Source organism: Rhineura floridana, chromosome 3 (genome assembly GCF_030035675.1).
Source record: "Rhineura floridana isolate rRhiFlo1 chromosome 3, rRhiFlo1.hap2, whole genome shotgun sequence".
NCBI classification, from domain to species: domain Eukaryota; kingdom Metazoa; phylum Chordata; class Lepidosauria; order Squamata; family Rhineuridae; genus Rhineura; species Rhineura floridana.
Genome location: NC_084482.1, coordinates 147,543,972 through 147,568,637, shown reverse-complemented (window position 1 = coordinate 147,568,637; position 24,666 = coordinate 147,543,972). Strand labels below are relative to the sequence as shown.

Sequence of the window (24,666 nt, the reverse complement as noted above, 5' to 3'; positions counted from 1 at the left end):
CGTCGGTGCCAGGCGTACCTCATCGGGGAGACTGTTCCACAGTTTGGGGGCCACCACCGAAAAGGCCCTAGTTCTTGTAACCACCCTCCGAGCCTCCCTGTGGGATGGAGCTCGGAGGAGGGCCTTCGATGAAGAGCGCAGTGTACGGGCAGGTTCATATTGGGAGAGGCGTTCCAACAGGTATTGTGGTCCCGTGCCGTATAAGGCTTTATAGGTCAAAAGCAGCACTTTGAATTTAGCCCGGAAGCAAATTGGAAGCCAGTGCAAGCGGGCCAGAACAGGTGTTGCGTGTTCGGACTGCTTAGTTCTTGTTATCAGTCTGGCAGCCGCATTTTGCACTAGCTGAAGCTTCCGAACTGTCTTCAAAGGCAGCCCTATGTAGAGCGCATTGCAGTAGTCCAGTCGCGAGGTTACCAGAGCATGTACTACTGATGTAAGGTCCTCTCTGCTCAGATAGGGACGTAGCTGGGCTACCAACCGAAGATGGTAGAACGCATTCCGTGCCACCGAGGCTACTTGATCCTCTAGTGACAAGGAAGGATCTAAAAGAACTCCCAAGCTACAAACCCGCTCCTTTAGGGGGAGTGTAACCCCATTCAGGACAGGGTATATATCCACCATCTGATCAGAGAAACCCGTCACCAACAGCATCTCAGTCTTGTCAGGATTGAGTCTGAGTTTGTTAGCTCTCATCCAGTCCATTATCGAGGTCAGGCAACGGTTTAGCACATCGACAGCCTCACCTGCAGAAGATGAAAAGGAGAAGTAGAGTTGCGTGTCATCAGCATACTGATGACAACGCACTCCAAAACTCCTGATGACCGCACCCAACGGCTTCATGTAGATGTTGAAAAGCATGGGAGACAAGACCGACCCCTGTGGGACTCCACATTGGAGAGCCCACGGTGTCGAGCAATGTTCCCCAAGCACTACCTTCTGGAGACGACCCGCCAAGTAGGAGCAGAACCACTGCCAAGCAGTACCCCCAACTCCCAACTCTGCGAGCCTCTCCAGAAGGATACCATGGTCGATGGTATCAAAAGCCGCTGAGAGATCTAGGAGAATCAACAGAGTTACACTCCCTCCATCCCTCTTCCGACATAGGTCATCGTACAGGGCGACCAAGGCTGTCTCGGTGCCGAAACCAGGCCTGAAACCCGATTGAAATGGATATAGAAAATGGAGTCCCCCGAAGATCAGTGGTGGGACTTGTGCTTTTTAACTTGTTCACAAATGTTCTAGTTAGCAGTGAGCAGTGAGATGGTCAAATTGGCTGATGATAGTAAATTGTTCAGGGTTGTTAAAACAAAAAGGGATTGTGAAGAGCTCCAAAAGAACTTCACCGAACTGATGGGCAGTAAAATGGCAAATATAATTCAATGTAAAGTTATGTATATTTCACATATACACTGCAGTCTATGACTGACCAGAAATGAGACCTTGGGGGTATAGTGGATAGCTTGATAAAGATGTCATCCCCGTGTGCAGTAGCTGTGAAAAAGGCAAAATCCATGCTAGGGTTCATTAGGAAAGGTACTGAAAATAAAACTGCTGATATAATAATGCTGTTATCCAAATCTGTTGTGTGGCTGCCTTTGGAATACTGTGTACAGTTCTGATCGTCTCACCTCAAAATATTATAGAGCTGGAAAATATTCAGAAAAGGGCAACCAAAATGATCAAGGGGATGGAGCATTTCCTGTATGAGGAAAAATTGCAGCATTTAGGACTTTTTAGTTTAGAGAAAAGGCAAGTAAGAGGTGACATGATGGAAGTGTATAACATTATGCATGGCATGGAAAAAGTGGATAGAGAAATGTTTTTCTCCCTCTCTCACAACACTATAACTCATGGACATCCAATGAAGCTGAATGTTGGAAGATTCAGGACAGACAAAAGAAGGTACTTCTTCACATAGCACATGGTTAAACTATGGAATTCACTCCCACAAGAGGCAGTGATGCCCACCAACTTGGATGGTTTTAAAAGAGGATTAGACAAATTCATGGAGGATAAGGCTATTGATGGCTACTAGTCATGATGGCTATGCTCTGCCTCCATAGGTGGAGGTAGTATGCTTCCCAATACTAGTTGTTGAAAACCACAGGAGGAGAGAGTGCTCTTCTGCTCAGGTCCTGCTTGTGGGCTTTCCGTGGACATATGGTTGGCCATTGTGAGAACAAGATGCTGGACTAGATGGGCCATTCACCTGATCCAGCAGGATCTTCTTGTGTTCTTATGTTATCCTTGGACGACAAAGGTTAAATCCAAATGTTTTGAGTTTGTGCATATGTAAACAAAGTAGGCAAACATATAGTACCCAAGTTCTATTGTATAAGCTAATGAAATTGTTTGTATAGCTTCTTCATTTCTCAATACTGTGATAGTTGGAAAATTAAGAAATTCTACAAAAGTATTTCATTTAAGTACTAATATATTAACTATGATAATTTCAGATAAACGTATTTGGCTTTAAGAAAAAAACCTGCATTTTATTAGATTATGGCTCAATCCTCTGCACACAGTAAGGAGTAAACTAGGGTTGCCAGTTTTCACCCTGAGACTCTGGATTTTTTAGGTCCTCTCTGAGTTACCCCAATCTCCAGATGCTCAGCTTTCATTTTTTAAAAAATTAAGTTTCTAGGTGTTAAGTATCTACCTGCTTTCTATGGATCTCTCTAGAATGGGTTACTCCAACTCCAGTTAGCTTTTTCTTCCTATCTCCTTTAACCCATCTCTTGCATTTTCATCATGTTTGTTATTTTTCTTCAGATTAGTTAGGAACCTAGAAGGAAACATGAAGCCACGAGCCATCCCTTAAACAATTTTTCTGCTTGGAGCCATTTCAGGAGGGTTATAGGACAACTTAGATTCCTTCTTGGGTTCAGCACTGTGGGGCTCAGGTGAACAATACAAGGTGTGCCTACCTTTGGTCTTCCATCATAGCCAAGACAAAGCACTATCTTCAAACACTGAATTGTAGACAGGGAGACTGCTGCTCATTCGTTCTTTGCCACTCCAAGAACCTGGACATACAGCTCTAATCCTAGACCTTTGAGTCACCATGAACCACAGGAAGTCTGCTTCTCCTCTTCTCCACTTTGGAGTCACCTGTGGTGCACCTGGCCTCATATCAGCCACGTCACTGTGCTTACTGGGAGGGAGACACTAGGCAGCAGGGAGGTGGTTCTGATGAAACTGCAGTGGCAAAGCCAAACTGCTGCTGCTGCTGCTGCGCTTACACTGTGTCAACATCCCCACCACCTCTTCCCTCCCAATAAGCCCAGTGATGCAGCTGGCAGATGTGGATCCCCCCACCAGGTACCTCTATTAATAATAATAATAATAATAATAATAATAATAATAATAATAATAATTATTATTATTATTATTATTGATTTTATTTTTATACATCTGAAAGCTGTGGGTTGGTGGTTGGTGGTTCCCGTGTTCGGATAATTGGTCAGTTGCCTGCTTTGGATGGGGGAGTAAAGAGCAGGTTTGTAGTCTGGGGGGCTCCTGGATCCATCTTTGTCACTAGAGGCCCAGGTGACCTCAGTGGCTAGGAGTACCTTTTACCAGCTTCAGCTGATAAGACAGCTGTGGCTGTTTCTGGACCGGGATAGCCTGACCACTGTTGTCCACACACTGGTAACCTCCAGGCTGGATTACTGTAATGTGTTGTATGTGGGGCTACCCTTGAGGTTGGTCCGGAAGCTGCAGCTGGTGCAAAATGCAGCGGCAAGACTGCTCACTGGGGCAGGGTATCGCCAACATGTCACCCTGCTGCTGAAAGAATTGCACTGGCTGCCCATTTGCTACTGGGCCAAGTTCAAGTTTCTAGTTTTGGTGTACAAAGCCCTATACAGCTCAGGACCAGGATACCTGAAATACCTTCTTACCTCTTATATACCCAGTTGATCACTGCGCTCTGCAGCTGAGGGCCTCCTGCAGATACCATCTTATCAGGAGGTTCGTTCTGCACAATATAGGAATTGAACCTTTAGTGTGGCAGCACCTATCCTGTGGAATTCCCTCCCTTTGAATATTAGGCAGGCACCATCTCTGCTATCTTTTCGGCACCTTTTGAAGACTTTCCTCTTTCAACAAGCCTTTTAGGTTGAGACCTATCCCAGTCTGCATCTGTGTTAGAATTGCTTAATATGTTTTTTAATATTGTTTTTAACCCTTTTAAAAAGTAGTTGTTTTTTTAAAATGTTTTTCACGCTGTTTTGTTTTAATGTATTTTAAGATCTGTTTTTATGATGTTTTAAAGTGTTTTTAGTGCTTTGTTTGCTGCCTTGGGCTCCTGCTGGGAGGAAGGGCGGGATACAAATTAAATAATAAATTAATTAAATAAATAAAAAGCATCTGTAAAAATAGGAAGTTCAGCTTGAAGAAATAAAATCTGTTATTTGTGGTTCTGAATCTTACTGTCCCAGTCCCTCCAACCAGGCCTGCTATTAGGATGCTATCAAGATTTAACACCAGCAGAAAATCCTTTTTCTGCTATCTTCCAGCTGTGTGCAGAATTTGAAGTTATTTGTGATTCAGTGAAGATGCCTATAATTTGCTGCCTATGTTCTTTACATCTGAGAAAACAATTTTTGCTTAATGTAGCATTTTAGACCTGCTGTCTCTGATAAATCTTGGGTCATGTTTAAAAATGGCTTTGAAGAGGAAGGATATAATGTAAATACACTGGAATTCAGATAAGCACTCAACAGAGAAAATAAGTGCTTTAAATTAGGTTTTCTAGTGTTCCTAGCATAACCTAATGGTAACAAAAGAGTATGTCCAAGCGCTGAATACTAATTGCATATTTTTCAGTTCATTCTTTTGATACTTTTGTGCCCATCTATTTAAGATTATAGCTTGCTGGATGTAAAATGTGCAATGGCTTTAGTATTCCACAGGGTGTCATGAGGTAGTTGTTAGAACCATTATTAGTGTTGCAGAAAGGAAGTAAATGTGGTCTACACTCTTTCGAACATTAACAAGTGTCATATTTTGAAGTAGAGCATCTATCATACATCATAAAACTACAGGTTCTTAACTCCTTAGCATGCATCTTTTTTCTGTATCTCTGTAAAATGAATACACATGGACAAAAAGGATATTTTTTTACATATCCTTTCCCAAGAGGGGAGCCATTCCATGTTTGCACGGTACTATGTGCATGCACAGGCCTAATCCTTTCTCCACTATAACCTGGGGTGGCAGGGTGTGTGTGGGGGTTTATTTTATTGGGTTGGGGTTTTTTTGCTTTTAAAAGGTACTTTAGCCATTGGAGCATAACCTTCTCCTTGCAAGACTGTATATAGAGTGCTGCCTTGTGCTAACATAGAATTGTGCAATCAGGCAAAATCCTGTATGCAGTTCCAGTTCTACATGAGCAAGTGACATCCATTTCAGTCAGGCTTCAGGCCTGGACACGGGACTGAAACAGCCTTGGTCGCCTTGGTGGATGATATGAGGAGGGCGTTGGATAGGGGTGAATGGACCTTCCTCGTCCTCCTGGATCTCTCAGTGGCTTTTGATACCGTTGAGCACGGTATCCTTCTGGACCGCCTGAAGAGGTTAGGCATAGGGGGCACTGTATTGCAGTGGTTCCGTTCCTTCTTCTCTGGTAGGTACCAGAGAGTGGCATTGGGGGATGAGGTTTCGGATCCTTGGCCTCTCACTTGTGGGGTGCCACAGGGCTCCATCCTCTCCCCGATGCTGTTCAACATCTATATAAAGCCGCTGGGGGCTATCATCAGAAGATTTGGGCTGCAGTGTCACCAGTATGCGGATGACACTCAGCTCTATCTCTTATTCAAATCTTCACCGAGGTTGGCTGTAGAAACCCTATCCAAGTGCCTGGAGTTGGTGAGTGGCTGGATGGGAAGGAATAAGCTGAAGCTGAACCCTGACTGTTTGTGGGAGACAAGGGAAGGTTGGGGGATGTTGACCTGGTGCTCAGTAGGGCACAATTGCCCCTGAAAGGCCAAGTCCGCAGCCTGGGGGTCATTCTTGACTCCCAGGTGTCTATGGAGGCTCAGGTCTCGGGTGTGAGCCGGGCGGCGCTGTATCAACTCCATATGATATGGAGGTTGTGCCCCTACCTTCCCAACCATCTGCTCCCATCTGTGGTACATGCCCTGGTCTCCTCTTGCCTAGACTACTGTAATGTGCTGTACGTGGGGTTACCCTTGAAAACGGTCCAGAAGCTGCAACTGGTACAGAATGTGGCGGCTTGCCTGATTAAGCCGGCGAGATCACATCACTCCAGTGCTGAAGGAGTTGCACTGGTTACCGGTTATTTTCCGAGCCCAATTCAAGGTGTTGGTTCTGACCTTTAAAACCCTATACGGTTTCGGCCCAGTCTATTTGAAGGAGCACCTCCAACATCATCAGGGATGCCACTCAACGAGATCAGCCTCAAAGGGCCTTCTCTCTATCCCACCAGTTAAAACAGCTAGACTGGTGAGGACTAGGGAGAGGGCTTTTTCAATTGTGGCCCCCACTTTGTGGAATTCCCTCCCAAATGATCTCCGCCATGCCCCCTCTATGATGAGCTTCCGCCGGGACTTGAAGACCTGGCTCTTCAGGCAGGTTTTTGGGGTGGGTTAGGTTTTATTATTATTGTTGAGATTTTTAATGTTTTAATGTATTTGGATGTTTTTATTTTGTACGTCGCCCAGAGTGGCTGGACAGCCAGCCAGATGGGTGACTAATAAATTTAATAAATAAATAAATGTTAATAATACTTACTGCTACATCACTGCAAAGTACACTACTTAAATAGTGGGGTCATACTGGGAAGGAATAAAGTGAGGAGAGTTCAGGAAATATATTCACTCAATGCTAGCCTATGATATCCATGGTGAGAAACAATAAAAATTATTTCCATTATTCTCAGGTTGCATACGAAGAGTGGTAACAGTACACAATTTCTTTGATATATCTTATTTCATACTCACTTTACTTGATTCATACCAAAGTGTCTTCATGTTAAGAGCCTATTATTGAATGTTGATTATTTGTTTGTTTGTTTATTTATTTATTATTCACTAATAGGCAAAAACCCCTTGCAGTTTAAGAACATACCTATAGACAACAGATATTTCTATCAAACTTTTAAAAGCAGGGAAATTGAGCAGCTATAGTGAATGTACCAGGGGAGCTGGAGACCTGACCTCCTTTCTGAGATACTGTACTGCCCTACAAATTGGTCAAAATGCAAACACCATTTGGGTTGGTCTTTCACAGTCTAATCCACTTCCTGTGTAGCTTGGGAGAATTTGGTAACATTTGCATGCTTATTGAGTTCAATGGGATTTACTCATGTGCAATCATGCTTAAGATAGGTATTAAAACATACAATGTAAAATAGATTTTAAAACATACAATAGGACCATAGGACCAAATCATGTACTGGTATTGCCCTAATGACATCCTAAGGTCAACTGTCATATCAGTGATAGTTACAATGCTAGAGGAAGTAGCAGGTGAAGTCTTGCCCTCTGTTTACTTTCCATGTTGCAAAGGGTTAACAGAAACACACATCTGAAATATACTAGTTGCTCATCCTAAGCACTTGCATTGTCTTATCTTCCTGGGAATCCAGTGAAGCATCTCTGGAGTGGATGTGGTGACATGAGTTGTGGCACAGTGTTGGGTGTTTGTCTGCTTTTGCAATATATCTTAGGGTATGTAAAAACCCCATTGTTGTAAAAAAGCCCACTTGGATCTTCACTTGGACTGTTCCAGGGCATAAACTGATGCAGAATTCATTAGGAAGGTAGCACATTAACTAAACACACTCAAGGAATAGCAGCCCTGGATGGGGACATGCATTCTCATCAAAGACTCATCCAGACAATTCAGTGGAGCCTGGATGAGCATCAAAAAGCCGATATAGATGCAGTTGTATTCCCAGAGTGTGCAGTGTGGAATTGTGGATCTCCACTGTTTGATTTTAGGGAATGCTTGTACAATAAGGATATGAGGAAACATGTTAGCAACAGAAGCAGTTAAATAGTGATTGAACATTTAAATAAAGTTTTAAGGTGATCTAGCAGAACCAGTTTCAGTAAGCAGTTTTGAGATAGGTCTTTTTTTAAAAAAAAGTTATTTAAATGCAGGTTTATGCAGTCCATGTTGCTGTTCTGAGCCCATGTTGAGTCAGGCCCAGACCCTTTGCAGTTCAGGCCTGGTTTAATACAGGCACACCACCTACCAAGAGCCTTTGTCATTATCCACTTCCTTTTCCCTGTCCAAAGATACCCATAAGAAGCAAGGTGTTACAGTGATGCTCCAGGTAGTCCCTAGATAATTCCTACAAATATGCCATACACAGTACTACCTTGCTGCACTGAAACTGTGGAAAAGCAATCCACATTGTTCCCATGATTCCTGCCATAAAGGTTTACAACAGCTTCTAGGGACTAACAGAGATTCTGCATGAACCACCCTCCCCCTTTTTAGGTATGTTTTGGTAAGGAACAGAGGAGGTAGGAACCTCTAGATCTTAATGTAAATTCACATTCTTGGGGATATATTTGCACTGAAATGAATCTAAAACAAATCAATTTCAAATGTCTGTTGGAAGATTACAAGGATTGAACTGGGTGAGTTTCCCTAATATCTTCCTGTTTGGTTGTCTTCACAGAGGTTAAAACCAGAACTGACTGATTTCTGATTGTGAAAATTTTAGTAATGCATTTGTTATATTTTTAGCTTTTCCTCTTCTCCTTCCCCATTTCAATCAATAAAACAGGCTAGGATTTGATTTTAGGTATACATTTCAGATACTAGTAAGACTTGAAGGAAAACAAGGGGAAGGGCCATAGCTCAGTGGCAGAGCATCTCCCCTGCATGCAGAAGGCCCCATGTTCTCTGGCATCTCCCGGTAAGGCTGCGTAAGACTGCTGCCTGAAACCCTGGAGAGCTACTGCCAGTTGATGTAGACAGTCCTGAACTAAATGGGCCAATGGTCTGACTCAGTATAAGGCAGCTTCCTATGCTCCTAAAATTGTACCTACAAAAAATAAGCAACAGGCTGCCACCAAGTGCTCATGAATTGTCTAGTTTTGCCAATACAGCTTGTGATTCTAGTACCTCCTTTTTATTATCAATACTGAGTAATCTTGCCATTTTTGTTTTAAAGATTGAAAATCTCCAGGAACAACTTAGGGATAAAGACAAACAACTAACCAATTTGAAAGACAGAGTGAAATCATTGCAGACTGATTCCAGTAACACGGACACAGCTCTAGCAACATTGGAAGAAGCTCTGTCAGAGAAGGTATGGCTTTGTTTTTTAACATTTCACTTTAGGAGCTGGTTCAAATGTTCTAGCTGTTCGTTCATTTGCACAAATAATTGCATACAATAATTTTGCTCCTGTGGGCACTATTTAGGTTGTGGGCACACTAGTTGCTTCAAAATTAGGGAGAATGGTTTTTCTTGCTGCCTTTTGAAGCAGCTCTGCCCTCAGCTAGACACACTTCCCTTCCCCACTGCTGACTTCAGACCTTTCAGGACTGCCCACAGCAAAGACTTGGGCCAATCACTGTCTCTGCCTGAGCCTACAGCAAAGTGTTTCCATTGGCCACACCTGGAAGACAAACAGGTTGATCTACAAATCAGTTGTGAAATCTGCTGGAAGCTGAATTTAAAAAATCCCACTCGAGCGGATCTGACCAGGGTTTTAGGGTAAAAGGGTGGAGTTTGACTAGTGTAGCGTGCCCCCGTTTTTAGAAGAGAGAGGTGGAGATGCACTGTGGAACTGGCACAAGAATAAGTGTGTCTCTATCTTTAACACTAAGCAAGTAGGGAGTGCCAGGGCCAGTTTTGGTGAGATTTCTGAACACCCAGGCATCTCAGAAGCTGCTGCTGGGACATTCGTAAGTATCCTGACATTGTGTCCTCATTCAAATTAAGCCATAATTGGCCCAACAGCTGCAATTACTTTTATGGTGGTAAAAAATTGGGATCACTGTAGTCTTGCTGCAAATAAGCAGTTGAATGGGCCTGATACAGAGCTTTCAGCCACTGCAATTTAGTTCCTGCTTGCTTTTGTGATAAAATGCATGTAGATTAGGCCTGTAAGGGGATAGATATATACACCAGGAATGCTTGCCAATGCAAATAAAACTAGAAAGGGTACATTGTTGGGATTTCATCATGTTAGTGGTTAATCAAAGAAAACATGGTATATTAGGGCATTTTAACATGTGTTTTCAACATCTAGCTCATGGAGATTACAGTTCAATTAATCTTCGTTTTGTGCTTTAGAATTATGTTGTTTAACCTTTAATAAAATATAAAATTTAAAGCATGAGTAACAGCACAAATGCTTTTGGGATCAGGCTTGTACTATTTGGGAAGGAAAATAATTTTCACAATTTTAAGAAATGTTTATAAGCCATAACATTATGCAATAAGATCCTATTACAACACCCTACATAATTTCACAGACTTTTGGGAAGCTTCTTTTCCTGGTAGGCTTTGGAGAGACAAATCATAGTATTAGTTTATCAATATAAAATTAAAATCAGAGAAAGGAAAAGCATATGAAATGGGGGACCCTCTCAAAAATGTACTCTCCTCTTCCCCAATTCCCAGGAACCAAATGTGGTCCTGGGTTTTTTCCTCAGTGTAGTGTGTAGTGTAAAGAAGCTGGCTTACTGTACAAAGGCAATATCCGAATTAGTTGCTCTGCCCACTTTTGCTCCTGAGCCTACCCACCAATGACATGTAGCCCTTGGAAGATTGCCCAGAAGAGAGCCAGAGTGGTGTAGTGGTTAGAATATTGAACTAGGACATGGGATACCAGTGTTTGAATCCCTACTCTGCCATGAAGCTCCAGGGTGACCTTGGGCCAGTCACTGCTTCTCAGCCTAACCCTACCCCACAGGGTTGTTGTGAGGATTAAATGAGGAGGGGGAGAACCATGTTTGTAGACCACCTTGAACTCCTTGGAGAAAAGATGGGATATAAATGCAATCAATCAATAAGACGATTGGGCTGAATAAGGTTGCTCACTCCTGCCCTAAGTTAAGGATTTCTTTTTTGAAAAGTAGGGGAATTGAAAGGGAGTGTGAGGGCATGAAAGATGGAAGGGTTTGGGCCAAATTAGTCTTGAAAATGAAATGGACTGCCTTCAAGTCGATTCCAGCTTATGGCGATGCTATGAATAGGGTTTTCATGGTAAGCGGTATTCAGAGGTGGTTTACCGTTGCCTTTCTTCTGAGTCTGAGAGGCAGTGACTGGCCCAAGGTCACCCAGTGAGTTTCATGGGTGTGTGGGGATTCGAACCCTGGTGTTCCAGGTCGTAGTCCAACACCTTAATCACTACACCACACTGGCTCAATCCTTGAAATGGGTCAATCATTTCAAGCAGCCGTGTAGAGGAAGCAGAGAGGCTTTAGAAGGGTGAGGGATTGGACTGTTTGAGTGTTTAAGTCAAGCACTCAAAAGAATTAAATGGCCTAGCATGCAGGTGTTCATCCATAACTAATAAATAATTTTAACAATGAAAAGTTCCCTATATGACTGGGAACTTGCCCTGCTCTGATGACACACTTCCTCAGGTCTAGGGTTGCCATATTGCCTGGTTAGCCGGGTTTTACCCTGATTCTTTGCATGCCACCTGGCGCCCGTTTAGCCCCTTAGGTGGCCTGGATTCTCAGCTTTAATTAAAAAAAAAAAGGTTTCTAGGTGGTCCGGTTCTTGAGATATACATACAAACGTCAGCCGCCACCCCGACTGTTAAATCTTTCTTTAAACAGTACTGTATAGCACTTCGTAGCTTTAACCCCTCCTGTTCAGGATTGCAGCCAATCAGTGAAGCCAGGGTTGTGTTTCAGTTTGATTGACCTGAGGCAGTGTCTAGAGCAGCCTTTCCCAACCAGTGTGCCTCCGGATGTTGTTGGACCATAATTCCCATCTTTCCTGACCATTGGCAATGCTGGCTGAGGCTGATGGGAGTTGTGGTCCAACAACATCCGGAGGCACACTGTTTGGGAAAGGGTGGTCTAGAGAACCTCATTGCAATGCCAGAAAATTGTGGTTTCCCCCCCTGTTTATCTGAAAATCTCATAAATTGAGTAAGTATATACATTTCAGTTTTTTTTCCTCTTGTGTGCAGGAGTCAGATCCTGGGCAGTGTTTTGAAAACCTTCCCAATACTTGCTTTTGTAAAACCAGTGTTAATCCCATATGCCCAGAGTAAATCCCATTGAATTCAATAGGACTTACTTTTGAATAGACATGGTTATGAATGTGCTGAAAATCAATGGGACTTTGAAGTGAATGTAAAAAAGAATTGTGTTTGTGTTCTAACTCTTTCTGTCCCCCTCTCCAGTCCTATTTTAAAGCAAGTAGGCAGGGCTTACTTAGGTATTACAATTTTTATTTTGTAGGAAACTAATACTGATTTTTTTTAAGTAATACTGATTTTTCTGCAATGATCAACTGGTTTGACAATAAACTATTATATGGGCTGTATGTATTTATACATCTGCAGTGAGTGCGTGTGCGTGTATGGAGTGTTTCTAACAACCCTGTGAGGTAGGGTTGGAAACCAAGGCAGCTCACAACAAGAAATAAAGCATTTAAAATCCAATAAAAACAAGTATAACAGTTGCAAAACAGCATAAAGTGGCATGATTCAGAATTTTGGGTTGTGTGAATGAAGTTGCTTATCACTTGAGGTTGCATTTCTGTCCCTGTTTGAGTAAGCCCCACTGAATACACTGGGACTTGCTTCTGAATAAATAAACCTAGGATTGCACTATAAATATCTTTACAGTTTGTGTAAATAATAAATATATTTGATAGTCGTGCTTGTATAAATATTTCTTCATTTATCATATTTTTGGTTTTTGGTTAGGAATCCTGACTGGTTGTGAGATGCTTAGTTTTCTGCCTTACTCGTAGGAATCTTGTTGTGGTTGGTATGGTATTGCATTTAAGAAATCATGGTACGGAATGGCCTGAATCAGTATAAGGCAGATTCCTTGGTTCCTAAAAGTGGGAAGAGACTCAAGGGCCACAGTGACTCCAACATTTATTTATTTATGTATTTTTATTTACAACATTTATATACCGCTTTATTGTAAAAAACCTCAAAGCTGTTTACAGAAAGAATTAAAACAATAAAATTATTGGCAAAAGTGTTAAGGACAGATACGTAAAAACATTCAAAATAATAAAACCAACAATGAGTTAAAAACAGATTTAAAAACACAATAGCTTCTACATGCCAGGAGAGGCTTGCCTCAAGAAAACTGATTTTAGCAGGTGCTGAAAAGAGGTGTCTACCTAATGTCAATAGGCAAGGAGTTCCAAAGTGTAGGTGCTGCCACTTTACAGGACTGATTTCTTACAAGAGCAGAACAAGTACTATGTGGCACCCATAACATGGAAAGCACAGCTTGAACTTGGCCTGGTAGCCAATCTAGTTTGGGTTTTTGGGTATGGATCCTGACTGGTTGTGGGATGCTGAGTTTTCTGCCTTACGCATAGGAATCTTGTTGTGGTTGGTATGGTATTACATTTAGGAAAGTGTTTACTGCCTTTTGTGTTGTTTTTCCTATTTGCATTTCACTTATCTTTAACCTCACTCCATTACAGCCATAGAAGCAACAACAGCATATACAAGATAATTAACTCCCATTGGTGATAAGAGCAAGAATTTATAATTATTATTTTAATTAAAACAAGAGGCTTATCAGTACTTTGAAGAGGACCAGATATTTATTTTCTTTCTGAGCCCAGGACTGGGTCTTTCATGATGCCCGGTGGGGGGGTGGGAGCAGGAGAGTAGTCGATAAGACAGACATCCTGGCATTGGTAATCTAATTAGCAAGGTATGTGTGGGGTTGTTGCACACTTCCAGGCCCAGTTTCATTTTGAGTATGGAGGTGGAACCTGTGTAGATGTGGTTGATCAAAGGGAGAAGAAATTTTGAGTTAAGCAAAGCTCTGCTTTTATAAAACCTAAGAAACATACAGATACTTTGAATGAGTGCCTGCACCAGTGGAATACTGGAGGAACTTGTAAAACTTGCTGCAACAGTATTTAGAACTGAGCATGTGGTGTGAAAGACTGTTGCTATTTTGTGTTTTTATTATGTTTTTATATTGATTGTGTATTTTTATTGTTTTTATTATATATGTAAGCTGTGCTGAGCTCTGTTTTTAACAGCAGAAGGGCAGGATATAAATCCTCTTAATCAATCAATAAATATTCCATAGTGTTGGAAACTAGAGTCTAACCATTTAAGGCTGAAAATGTTGCTTTTTAAAAAAAGATTTATCACATCTTTCCCCAGTTTTTGGTGGTAATTCCTAGGCACAAAAACAAAACAACTAGATAATCCAAATATTAATATGCAAATATTTGCATAATATGCAAATAATATGCAAGTAATTTGCATAACATGCAAATTAGCCTGCCCGGATTTGTGGAACTTGAATATGGCAACCCTACTCAGGTCTCACTCTCATATACCCCTTATATACCCAGCCAATCACAGCACTCTTCAGGTGAGGGCCTCTTGCAGACACCATCTTATCAGGAGGTTCATTCTGTACAATATAGGAAACAGACCTTTAGTGTGGCGGCACCTACCCTGTGGAATTCCCTCCCTTTGAATATTAGGCAGGCGCCATCTCTGCTATCTTTTCGGCGCCTTTTGAAGACTTTCCTCTTCCAACAAGCCTTTTAAGTTGAGACCTATCCCAGTCTGCATCTGTGTTAGAATTGCTTTTAATATGTCTTTTAATATCTTTAACCCTTTTTAAAGATGTTTTTAAAGTTTTTTTTAATGTTTTGAACGTTGTTTTGTTTTTAATGTATTTTAAGGTCATTTTATGATGTTTTAAAGTGTTTTTAGTGTTTTTGTTTGCCGCCTGGGGCTCCTGCTGGAAGGAAGGGCGGGGTATAAATAAAATAATAAATAAATAAATATACCAGGTTTTAAGGTAGCTGGCTATAGACTAATCTGATCTTTGCAATATTAAGTGTAGCACTAACGAAAGAGAAAGACCAGGAACTTCAGGACAGGTGGTTTGGAACTGAGGGTATGGAAAGGGGTGGGCTGTTAATGGAGCAGTAAATTAACTTTCCACATCCAGGAAGAAGCATGGCGCTATTCTCTTTCCCATTCCAAAATCTGTGGGAATTTAGTAGCAGGACTGGGGGATTTTTAAAAGTGAGATTTACACCCCCCCCCAACAATTCACAATAAAGATAGGAGCTCATTTGCTACAGCCCAGTTTTCAACAAGGCTTGCTGACTGAGCCACACCCATTTATTATACAATGCTGGAGGCTCTACTCTGCCTTCTGTATGCTGTATTAATTTACTCTGGAATTCACAGATATAAAAGTCAGGAGGGTGTTTTGATATCTCTATTTTATTTAGTTGAAGCTATATAGAAAAACATAACTGTTCCAATATATTAATAGCTCAAAATATCCCCCAGTACCTATAATATATGTTCAAGTGCATGTATTGACTCTAAAGATAACACAACTACCCCCCACTTGAAGAATGAGAACTCCAGAAACTCACGTTCAAACTTTTAAAAGGGCATTCTTCATAGGCAAAAACAGGAACAGTGATTAACTAGGACCAGGCAACAGAAAACAGGGACAGTTAGCCCCAATTCATCTGTGAAATGATGCTAGCTTGGAGCCTTGTGTGAATTTCCCACAAAATCTAACTCTGAGCTTTCAAACAATCCAGGATAAATGTGCCTGAACCCATGGTTATCCATGCGGTCCATCTTAACATGGTTATCCTCACAGGGTGAGAAGTGGGTTAAAGTTTTTATAATACCCAGTAATAATCATATGTTAAATGAAAGCTCTCAAACTCAAACTTCAAGTGAATGCCTACGTATATGTAAATTTGTCAGTCCTTTGATTTGCCTTATTTTAGGAGGTGAACCAGGATTATGTGCAGTTCAGCGTTGCTATCAATCTAAGGACTTCCAGCTCTTCTAAAAAAATGCTCTTAAAATGTGTTAGCTAATAATACCTGTTCTACATCAACATTCCTATTTCAAGATCTGTTTCAAGATCATTGGTATTAGAGTTGTTTATTTTTCTACGTCAAAAAGCTCCAAATGTGTATGCTTGGAAATTCCCTTGACTGAGGCCTTATTACTTGATTAAATAAATGTCTTCTCTTGAATGTTAAAAATCTCACAATAATATTAAACATTAGTTATGTATTTGTACATTTAGCGCAATGCATAACTTTTGCCATACAACTGATCATTTTCATGTGATGTACTATATTGTATTACAGTAGAAAAGAGGTAATATTATTGGAGCAACACAAATATTTGCACTCTCTTTTCAACTGAGTATACACTACCTGTTACCTTCTGAGGTGAAGCACACATTTACATCTCATGTTTGGCTTCTATCAGTGAGAAGGCTGCTGGCTCTTCCCCATCCCCAACATAGTATGATGCTAACTCAACCTAAGATATCAGCATATTGAAAATAGCTGCTTGTCTGGTAGGAACAGAGCAGCAGGTAGTTGCACTGGAAACCTAAGTTCATATCCTTAGAGGAAAACCAGTAGTGGAGTAATACTACCTCCTCTCAATTTTTAAAAATAGTTTACTATGTGATACAGGGAGATGATACTATAGGTGGGTTGGAGGTGGGGAGACAAAAGGTCATATGATTAAGTAGGGTGCACAATTTGTGACACCACTTGCCTTGCATGGAAGCCAACTCATGGTCCATAAGAAAATAAGAAGAGCCTGCTGGATCAGGCCAATGGCCCATCTCACCCAGCATCCTATTTTCACAGTGGCCAACCAGATGCCTATGGGAAGCCCTCAAGCAGAACCTAATGACAAGAGCACCCTCCCGCCCTGTAGTTTCCAGCAACTGGAAACGTACTACCTCCAAGTATGGAGGCAGAGCATAGACATCATGGCTAGTAGCCACTGATAGCTTTATCCTCCATTTATTTGTCTAATCTTTTAAAGTCATTTGAGCTGGTGGCCATCACTGCCTCCTGTGAGTGAATTCCATAGTTCAGCTATACGCTGTGTGAAGAAGTGCTTTCTTTTGTCTGTCCTGAGTCTTCCAGCATCCAGCTTCTTTGAATGTCTACAAGTTCCAGGGTGATGAGAGAGGGAGAAAAACTTTTCTTTGTTCACTTTCTCTTTGCCATGCATAAGTTGTATCATGTTACCTCTTGCTTACCTTTTCTCCTAAAACTCCCCAAATGCAGCAACCTCTCCTCATACGGAGTTGCTCCACCACCTTGATTATTTTGATTGCCCTCTGAACCTTTTCCAGCTCTACAATATCTTATTTGAGGTGTGTGACCAGAATTGTACACATTATTCCAATTGTGAACATAGATTTGTATAACAGCGTTATGATAGTGGCAGTTTTATTTTCAGTTCTTTTCCTAATGATCCCTAGCATGGATTTTTCCTTTTTCACAGCTGCCACACATCAGGTTGACATTTTCATCACATTATCCACAATGACCCCAAGATCTTTTTCCTGATCAGTCATGGCCACTTCAGACCCCATGAGTGTATGTGTGAAATTAAGATTTTTTTATCCCAACACGCATCAGTTTATATTTATTTACATTGAATTGCATTTGCAATTTTACTGCCCCTTCACTAAGTTTACAGATGTATTGCAAATAATTCCAACAGGAAAAAAGATCGAAGACAGTAGAAGAAGCCAATGTGACTTCACAAAAAGCTTAGAGATGACCTGAAAACAAAAAAGGACACAGATAGGAAATTGAAGGAGGCTAGGCCACAAGAGAATAGTACAGACAGGTAGCATGGAATTGCAGGGATGGCGTCAGGAGCAGTGATCAGGAGATTTGGGGCTAGGTTTCACCTCTATTCCTCTGTAACATCTGGATTGGGAGAGGCCGTGCAAGTCCTGGACCGGTGCTTAGACTGGATGAGGGCCAATAAACTAAGTCTGAATCCTAGCAAGACAGAGGCACTATGGGTTGGTGATTCCTGAGCTTGGATAATTGGGCAATTGCCTGCTTTGGATGGGATAATACTCCCTCTGAAACTGAAGGTTTGTAGTCTGGGGGTGCTTCTGGATCCATCTTTGTTGCTAGAGGCCTACCTCAGTGGCTAGGAGTGCCTTTTACCAACTTCGGCTGGCGAGACAGCTGTGGCAGTTTCTGGACTGGGATAGTCTGATCACTGTTGTCCATGGACTGGTAACCTCCAGGCTGGATTACTATAATGCGCTTTATGTGGGGCTGCCCTTGAGGTTGGTCTGGAAGCTGCAGCTAGTGCAAAATGCGGCAACACAACTGCTTACTGCACAGGGTATCGCCAACATGTTACTCTGCTTCTGAAAGAATTGCACTGGCTGCCCATTTGCTACTGGGGCAAGTTCAGGTTTCTGGTTTCGGTGTACAAAGCCCTATACAGCTTGGAACCAGGATACCTTAAAGATTGTTGCTCTCTGCAGTGATCGACTTGAAGTCCATTTCCATTTAAAGCTTTTTTTTTAAAAAAGATGTTTTTAATTTTTTTTGTTTTAATATGTTTTTATTTTATGTATTTATTTATTATTTTATTTATATTCCGCCCTTCCTCCCAGCAGGAGCCCAGGGTGGCAATCAAAGGTAGTAAAACACTTGAAAACTTCATAAAAACAGGCCTTAATATACATTAAAACAAAACCATACCTGCAGAGCGCAGTGATCGACTGGGTATATAAGGGGTAAGACGGTCTTTCAGGTATCCTGGTCCCAAGTTGTATAGGGCTTCGTACACCAAAACCAGAAACAAATACCATCATGTGAAGTATAGTTTCCAAATCACATGAAGCACTAGTTCCCCTCTATTTAGCACTGGTTTAGCACTTTAAGAAGGATGCAGACAAACTGGAACAAGTTCAGCGGAGGGAGGATGATTAGGGGACTGGAAAGTCCTATGAGAGACTGAAAGAACTAGGCATGTTTAGCCTTAAGAAGAGAAGAGTGAAGGGAGATACGATAGCACTGTTCAAGTACTTGAAAGGTTGTCACACAGAGGAGGGTCAGGATCTCTTCTCAATCATCCCAGAGTGCAGGACACGGAATAATGGGCTCAAGTTACGGGAAGCCAGAATTTGGCTGAATATCAGAAAAAACTTCCTAACTGTTAGAGTGGTATGATAATAGAACCAATTTCTTAGGGAGGTGGTGGGCTCTCCAAAACTGGAAGCATTCAAGAGGCAGCTGGACAGCCACTTGTCGAATATAGTTAAAGTTGGATTCCTGCATTGAGCAGGGGGTTGGACTCAATGGCCTTATAGGCAACTTCCAACTCAACTATTATATGATTCTATGAGATCCTTTTGGAGCTTTTAGCAATCCCTTTTTGTTTTAACAATCCTGAATCATTTAGTATCATCAGCAAACTTGACCACCTTACTACTTTCCCCTAACTCTAGATTGCATAGGAACAAATTAAAAAGCACAGACCCCAGTGCTGATCCTTGGGGAACTCTAGTTTCTACACCCCTCCACTGAGAGAACTGTCTATTTATTTCTACTCTCTGCTTCCTGTTTCATAGCCAGTTCCTGATCCACCAGAGGCTTTCTCTTATTGTGTGACTGCTAAGTTTATTCAGAAGTCTTGGGTGAGGTACCTTTTTGAAAACCCAAGTACACTATGTCACTTTTATCTATATGCTTGTTAGAACTCTGATAGGTTAGTGAGACAGGACTTACCCTTGCAGAAGCCATGTTGGTTCTGCTTCAGCAAGGTTTGTTCTTCTATATGCTTTTTAATTTTATTTTAAAATATGATTTCCTGGAAACAGATGTTAAGCTTTTTATAAACCTCTTAAAGGTTTTCTACAATCAAGTGGAGTATAAATTTTGTAACATAATATAAAATAAAAAATAAGCTAACTGGCCTGTAATTTCCAGGATCCCCCCTGGATCCCTTTAAAAAAGTTGGTGTTACATTGGTTACTTTCCAGGCCTCAGGTATGGAGACAGATCTTAAGGACAAGTTACATATTTTTATTACATTGTCACCTCTAACTGCCTCAGTTCCTCAGATTCCCTTCCTGCAAAAGTCATTTCAGGCACAGGTATCTGCCCTTTATCTTCAACTACGAAGACAGATGCAAAGAATTTATTCAGCTTCTCTGCAATCTCCTTATCCTCTTTTAGTACACCTTTGACTCCCTTGTCATTCAAGGGTCCAACTGCCTCCCTAGATGTTCACCTGCTGCTAATGTACTTAAATAATTTTTGTTGTTGGTCTTTATGTTTTTAGCCATGTGCTCCTCAAATTTTATTTAGCATCCCTATTGCTGCTTGCATTTCTTTTACCAAAGTATGTGTTCCTTTTTGTTCTCGTTTGGACAAGTCTTCCATTCATTGAAGGAAGCTTTCTTGCTGCTAATAGCATCTTTAGTAATTTACCTAATTAGCTCCCAGTCTTAGGGCCCATTCATACCTAGCCACAAAACCCACAGTTTCCATATTTGGTTGGTGGCCTTGAGATCATACCTGCCCTATTTGTGGTCAGATTATGTGTGGGCTTTTTGTTTTGCTTTAGCATTGGCCGCTCTCCTAAATCCGTCGCTTTTCATTGATTGGTCCATAACGGTCATTAGCTTTTCGAGCGCTTTTTTGAAAGAGTGCAGAAACATTCTTATGCACTCTTATGAGTGCAGAAACACTCTTTATATGTAGTTGTTACATATAACATAGTACATGGTAAGGATGGGAACTGCTGGTTACTCCCAATTCCATTGAATTTGTGAAACTGGGGGGCAAATCCCTTTCCGTGTTCGATTGTTTCTCACTATCTCCTGCTGTTACTATTTTGAAAAGGCTTTTCTTCTGCCCAGTGCACCCACCAAATGTCCTCTTCATGCCTCTTCCTCCCAAATTGTATTAGATCTTCCACCACCCATCATGGGACAAAGCATTCAGTTTCAAGTTAGCAAAGAGAGGACCCAGATTAGTCAGTTTCAGGCGCCGAAATTTGGCTCTTTGATATGTTTGGCTCTTTGATATGTTTGGCTCCCCCTCCCATCCCCATCAGCTGTTGGGTAGGAAAAGAGATACGTTGCATGCTGCTGGATCGGCTGAAAGATCAATGCCATGTTAAAATACTGGAGGTTGCTCCTCTCCCCCCCTTTCTCCCTATCAGCCCAAGGAAGTTCAGTTAAAAACCTGCTCCTTTAAAGTCTGTGTTTTCAATGAATCGTTTGTGTAGCATCACAAAATAGCTTTTAAGTGGAAATATTATTAGTTAAAAATTTGATTTTAAGTTTGATCGCAAAATAGTAGTTTTTTCAACAACAACAACAACAATGCAATACAGTTACAGAAGCCAGAAGGAGGAAGTACCCCAGTTCACTACCAGAAGCAGGAATGAAGTATAAGAAAGGAGGAGGAGGCATGGACGGGGGGGGGGAGGAGACAGGGCTTGGCACATGATGAAGGAATGCCCATGGACCACCTATTGCAGAAAAGTCTGCGGCATTGCATACATGCCAATAGACATTAAGGTGATTGATTATCGGTTTAGAAAAGCTTATCGATTTTTCGGCATCATTTCTAATGCAGATTTGTGAATGTAAAAATCCATACTAGCTTGTAATGTCATATGGAAGATGGTGAATTAATGAGAACACAAAGCAATTACATTGTAGATTATAAGTCGTGTGGATGGGCCCTTAGTTTTCAAGACGGAGGGTGGTCTCAGGTGCTTGGCAAACCACAATATGATGGCTGACAGGCTCTGTTGAACTGAATAGGTCATATTTATGACTGTCTGACATGTGCATAAGTGTGCAGTTTCTTGGATATGTGGCCTCATTGATGATGTTCTGCTATTGAGAGCAAATCCTGAGTTTCTGTTCAAAAAGCAATATATTGTTTAAGCTTCATATATATTCGCCTATTTTCCAAGCTGCTGGTTCAGGTTATAAAGTATAGCCATGCTTTCATTTTTTTAAGGAGAGAATTATAGAACGATTAAAGGAGCAGAGGGAGAGAGATGATCGTGAAAGGATTGAAGAAATTGAATCCTTCAAAAAAGAAAATAAAGACCTGAAGGAAAAAGTTAATGCTTTACAAGCAGAGCTAACAGAGAAAGAGGTCAGTATTTACAATTAAACATTTGTATCACTGTAAGTTTTACAGTCAGAGTGAAATGTTTCAGGTGAAAACTAATGTATTGAAATAATTCTGGATGTAATATCTCTAGAACATCTATTTTTCTGAGCCTACTCTTTTACACATATTCTAATAATGGATGGAATCCAAAGGTCTGGGAATAGAAGGAACTTGGATCTAGCAGAGGTTTCTGAGAATGAAAGGTAGTGGTGTGGAGGTGTTTTTTGTTCACTTCTCTCTCCCTGCATCCCTTGTGCCATCTTGTGTGCCATTCCAAAGGGTCTCACAATTGTCTGGAGCAATTTTTTCTCCTGAGTTGTCATAATCTGTTGAAATTAATTAAAAATCAGCCATGTTCACAGAGTACCTGTAATTCTATTACAGTACTGACCTTGCCCCATACTCATCTTCTGCAGTTTAAAAGTTTAAAAAATGCCTGACTGATTTTTAATTAATTTAACAAATTTTGCATTGAATTGAATGATAATGCTGGCCGTGGTCAGTAAGAACCAACTGTCAGTGTTCTAAAAGCCAGACTCACAGCTGCTGGGCTTGTCTAATCAGGGGGCAATGCCCACACCAGACTTTGATTTCATGTGAGATAGTCATTGCTTCCCCCAGAGAATCCAGGGAAGTGTAGCTTATGTAGCTGAGAGTAGACTCCTATTTCCCTGACAGAGCTCCAGTGGCCAGAGTGGTTTAACAGTCAGCCGCTCTGACTGAAGCTCTGTGAGGGGAACAGGGCATCTCCTAGCAACTCTCAGCACCCTTCACTAACTACACTTCACAGGATTCTTTGGGACAAGCCATGACTTCCTAAAGTGAATAACAGTCTGGTGTGGATGTGGCCAGTGACAGCTTTGTTTTAAATTTGGGTGGGAGGCTACATGTCCGTGTTGTAGAATAAAAAGGTGGGGGAAATGCTGAAAAGCAATGATGCTGTTCACAATGTTTTCCTTGGCTTCCCCTCTGCCCAGTGCCCACCCACCCAATCTCCTCTCCTCCCCCTCCCCTTCCTGCCCTCCTACCCCTACCCCATGATTGCAAAGGAGTAAATCCCACTGAACTCAAAAAGCATGGACATGATCAAACCTGCCCTCCCCTCCTCCTGTCTCCTATCCCCCCTCTTGCCCCCTCCCTCTCCCTTCCTTCACACCTCCCTTCCCCTCCCCTATCCCCTTCCAATCCCCTCCTTCCCCCTCCCTCTCCTCCTCCCCCATGCTCAGTTTTACCTATCGTAGGACTATGATCTGGCAGACCAGGGTTCAAATCCCCACACAGCCATGAAGCTCACCTTGGGCCAGTCACTGCTTCTCAGCCTCAGAGGAAGGCAATGGTAAACCACCTCTGAATACTGCTAACCATGAAAACCTTATTCATAGAGTTGCCATAAGTCGGAATCGACTTGAAGGCAGTCCATTTCATTTTCAAGCATGATTGCATGGGAGTATATCCCATTGAACTCAATAAGCATGCAAATGATCAAACCTGTTCTTCCCTCCTCCTCCCTCCCATCACCTCCTTTTTGCCCCTTCCCTCCCTCTTCCTTCATCCCTCACCTCCCCTTCCAATCCCCTCCTTCCCTGTCCCACTTCTTCTGCTCCCCTCTCCCCCTTCTTCCTTCCCTCTACTCTCCCCTCCCCATCTTCCTCCTCCATGGTCAGTTGTACCTATCCTAGCCATGATTGCACAGGAGTAAATCCCACTGAACTCAATAAGCATGCAAATGATCAGACCTGCCTTTTCCCTCCTTCCCCTCTCCTCTCCCTTCCTCCTCCCTTCTTCTTCTCCCCTCTTCCTTCTTCCTTCTCCCTTGCCCACTCCAGGCTTCCCTCCCCATGGTCAGTTTTACCTATCCTAATCATGATTGCAGGGGAGTAAATCCCACTAACTCAATAAGCATGCAAATGATTAATCCATTCTCAGCCGACTTGCACAGGATCCCATTTCTTACCTCCTGGACTAAAAAGCAGGAAAAATCAATAATAGGCAAAAAAACTATTTCCTATGTAATGTTACATGTTACCAAATTCTTCCAAGCTACACATGAAGTGGATTGTACTATGAAAGACCAAACCAAATTGTGTTTGCATTTTTACAAATTTGTAGGGCAATACAATATATCAGAGAGGAGGTCAGGTCTCCTGCTCCCCTTGTGCATTCACTATAGCTACCCAATTTCCCTTTTAAATTTGATAGAAAGTAAAGTTTGATAGAAATATCTGTTGGCTATAGGTACGTTCTTAAACCACAAGGGTTTTTGGCCTATTAATGAATTATAGCTTTAAGCCAAGAAGCCCCTGATTCAAGTCTCACTTCAGCTATGAACTCTTTAGGTGGCCTTAGCCAAAGTATATTCTTCTCTACACCTGACCCTTTCCTACCCTTTGTTACAAATGGGCTTCTTAAGACTGGCTATTGTAAGGATTACTCAGATAAAATAGGTGAAGTTTCTTGTATAATCTCCTGTGGCATATGATGATGGTTATGTGAGAACAATGACACACTTTCCTTTTT

General features: G+C 41.7%; 1 protein-coding gene across 3 annotated transcripts in view; it reads left to right on the top strand.

Annotated features, from left to right (window-relative positions):
- Window positions 1-24,666, top strand: part of ERC2 (ELKS/RAB6-interacting/CAST family member 2) — an 872,358-nt gene that overhangs the window by 430,552 nt on the left and 417,140 nt on the right. For all 3 annotated transcript variants that reach the window (XM_061622017.1, XM_061622019.1, XM_061622018.1), the window contains 2 exons: window positions 9,155-9,292; window positions 21,991-22,131. In XM_061622017.1, coding sequence (XP_061478001.1) covers window positions 9,155-9,292; window positions 21,991-22,131 — 279 coding nt within the window. The remainder of the gene's footprint in view (window positions 1-9,154; window positions 9,293-21,990; window positions 22,132-24,666) is intronic.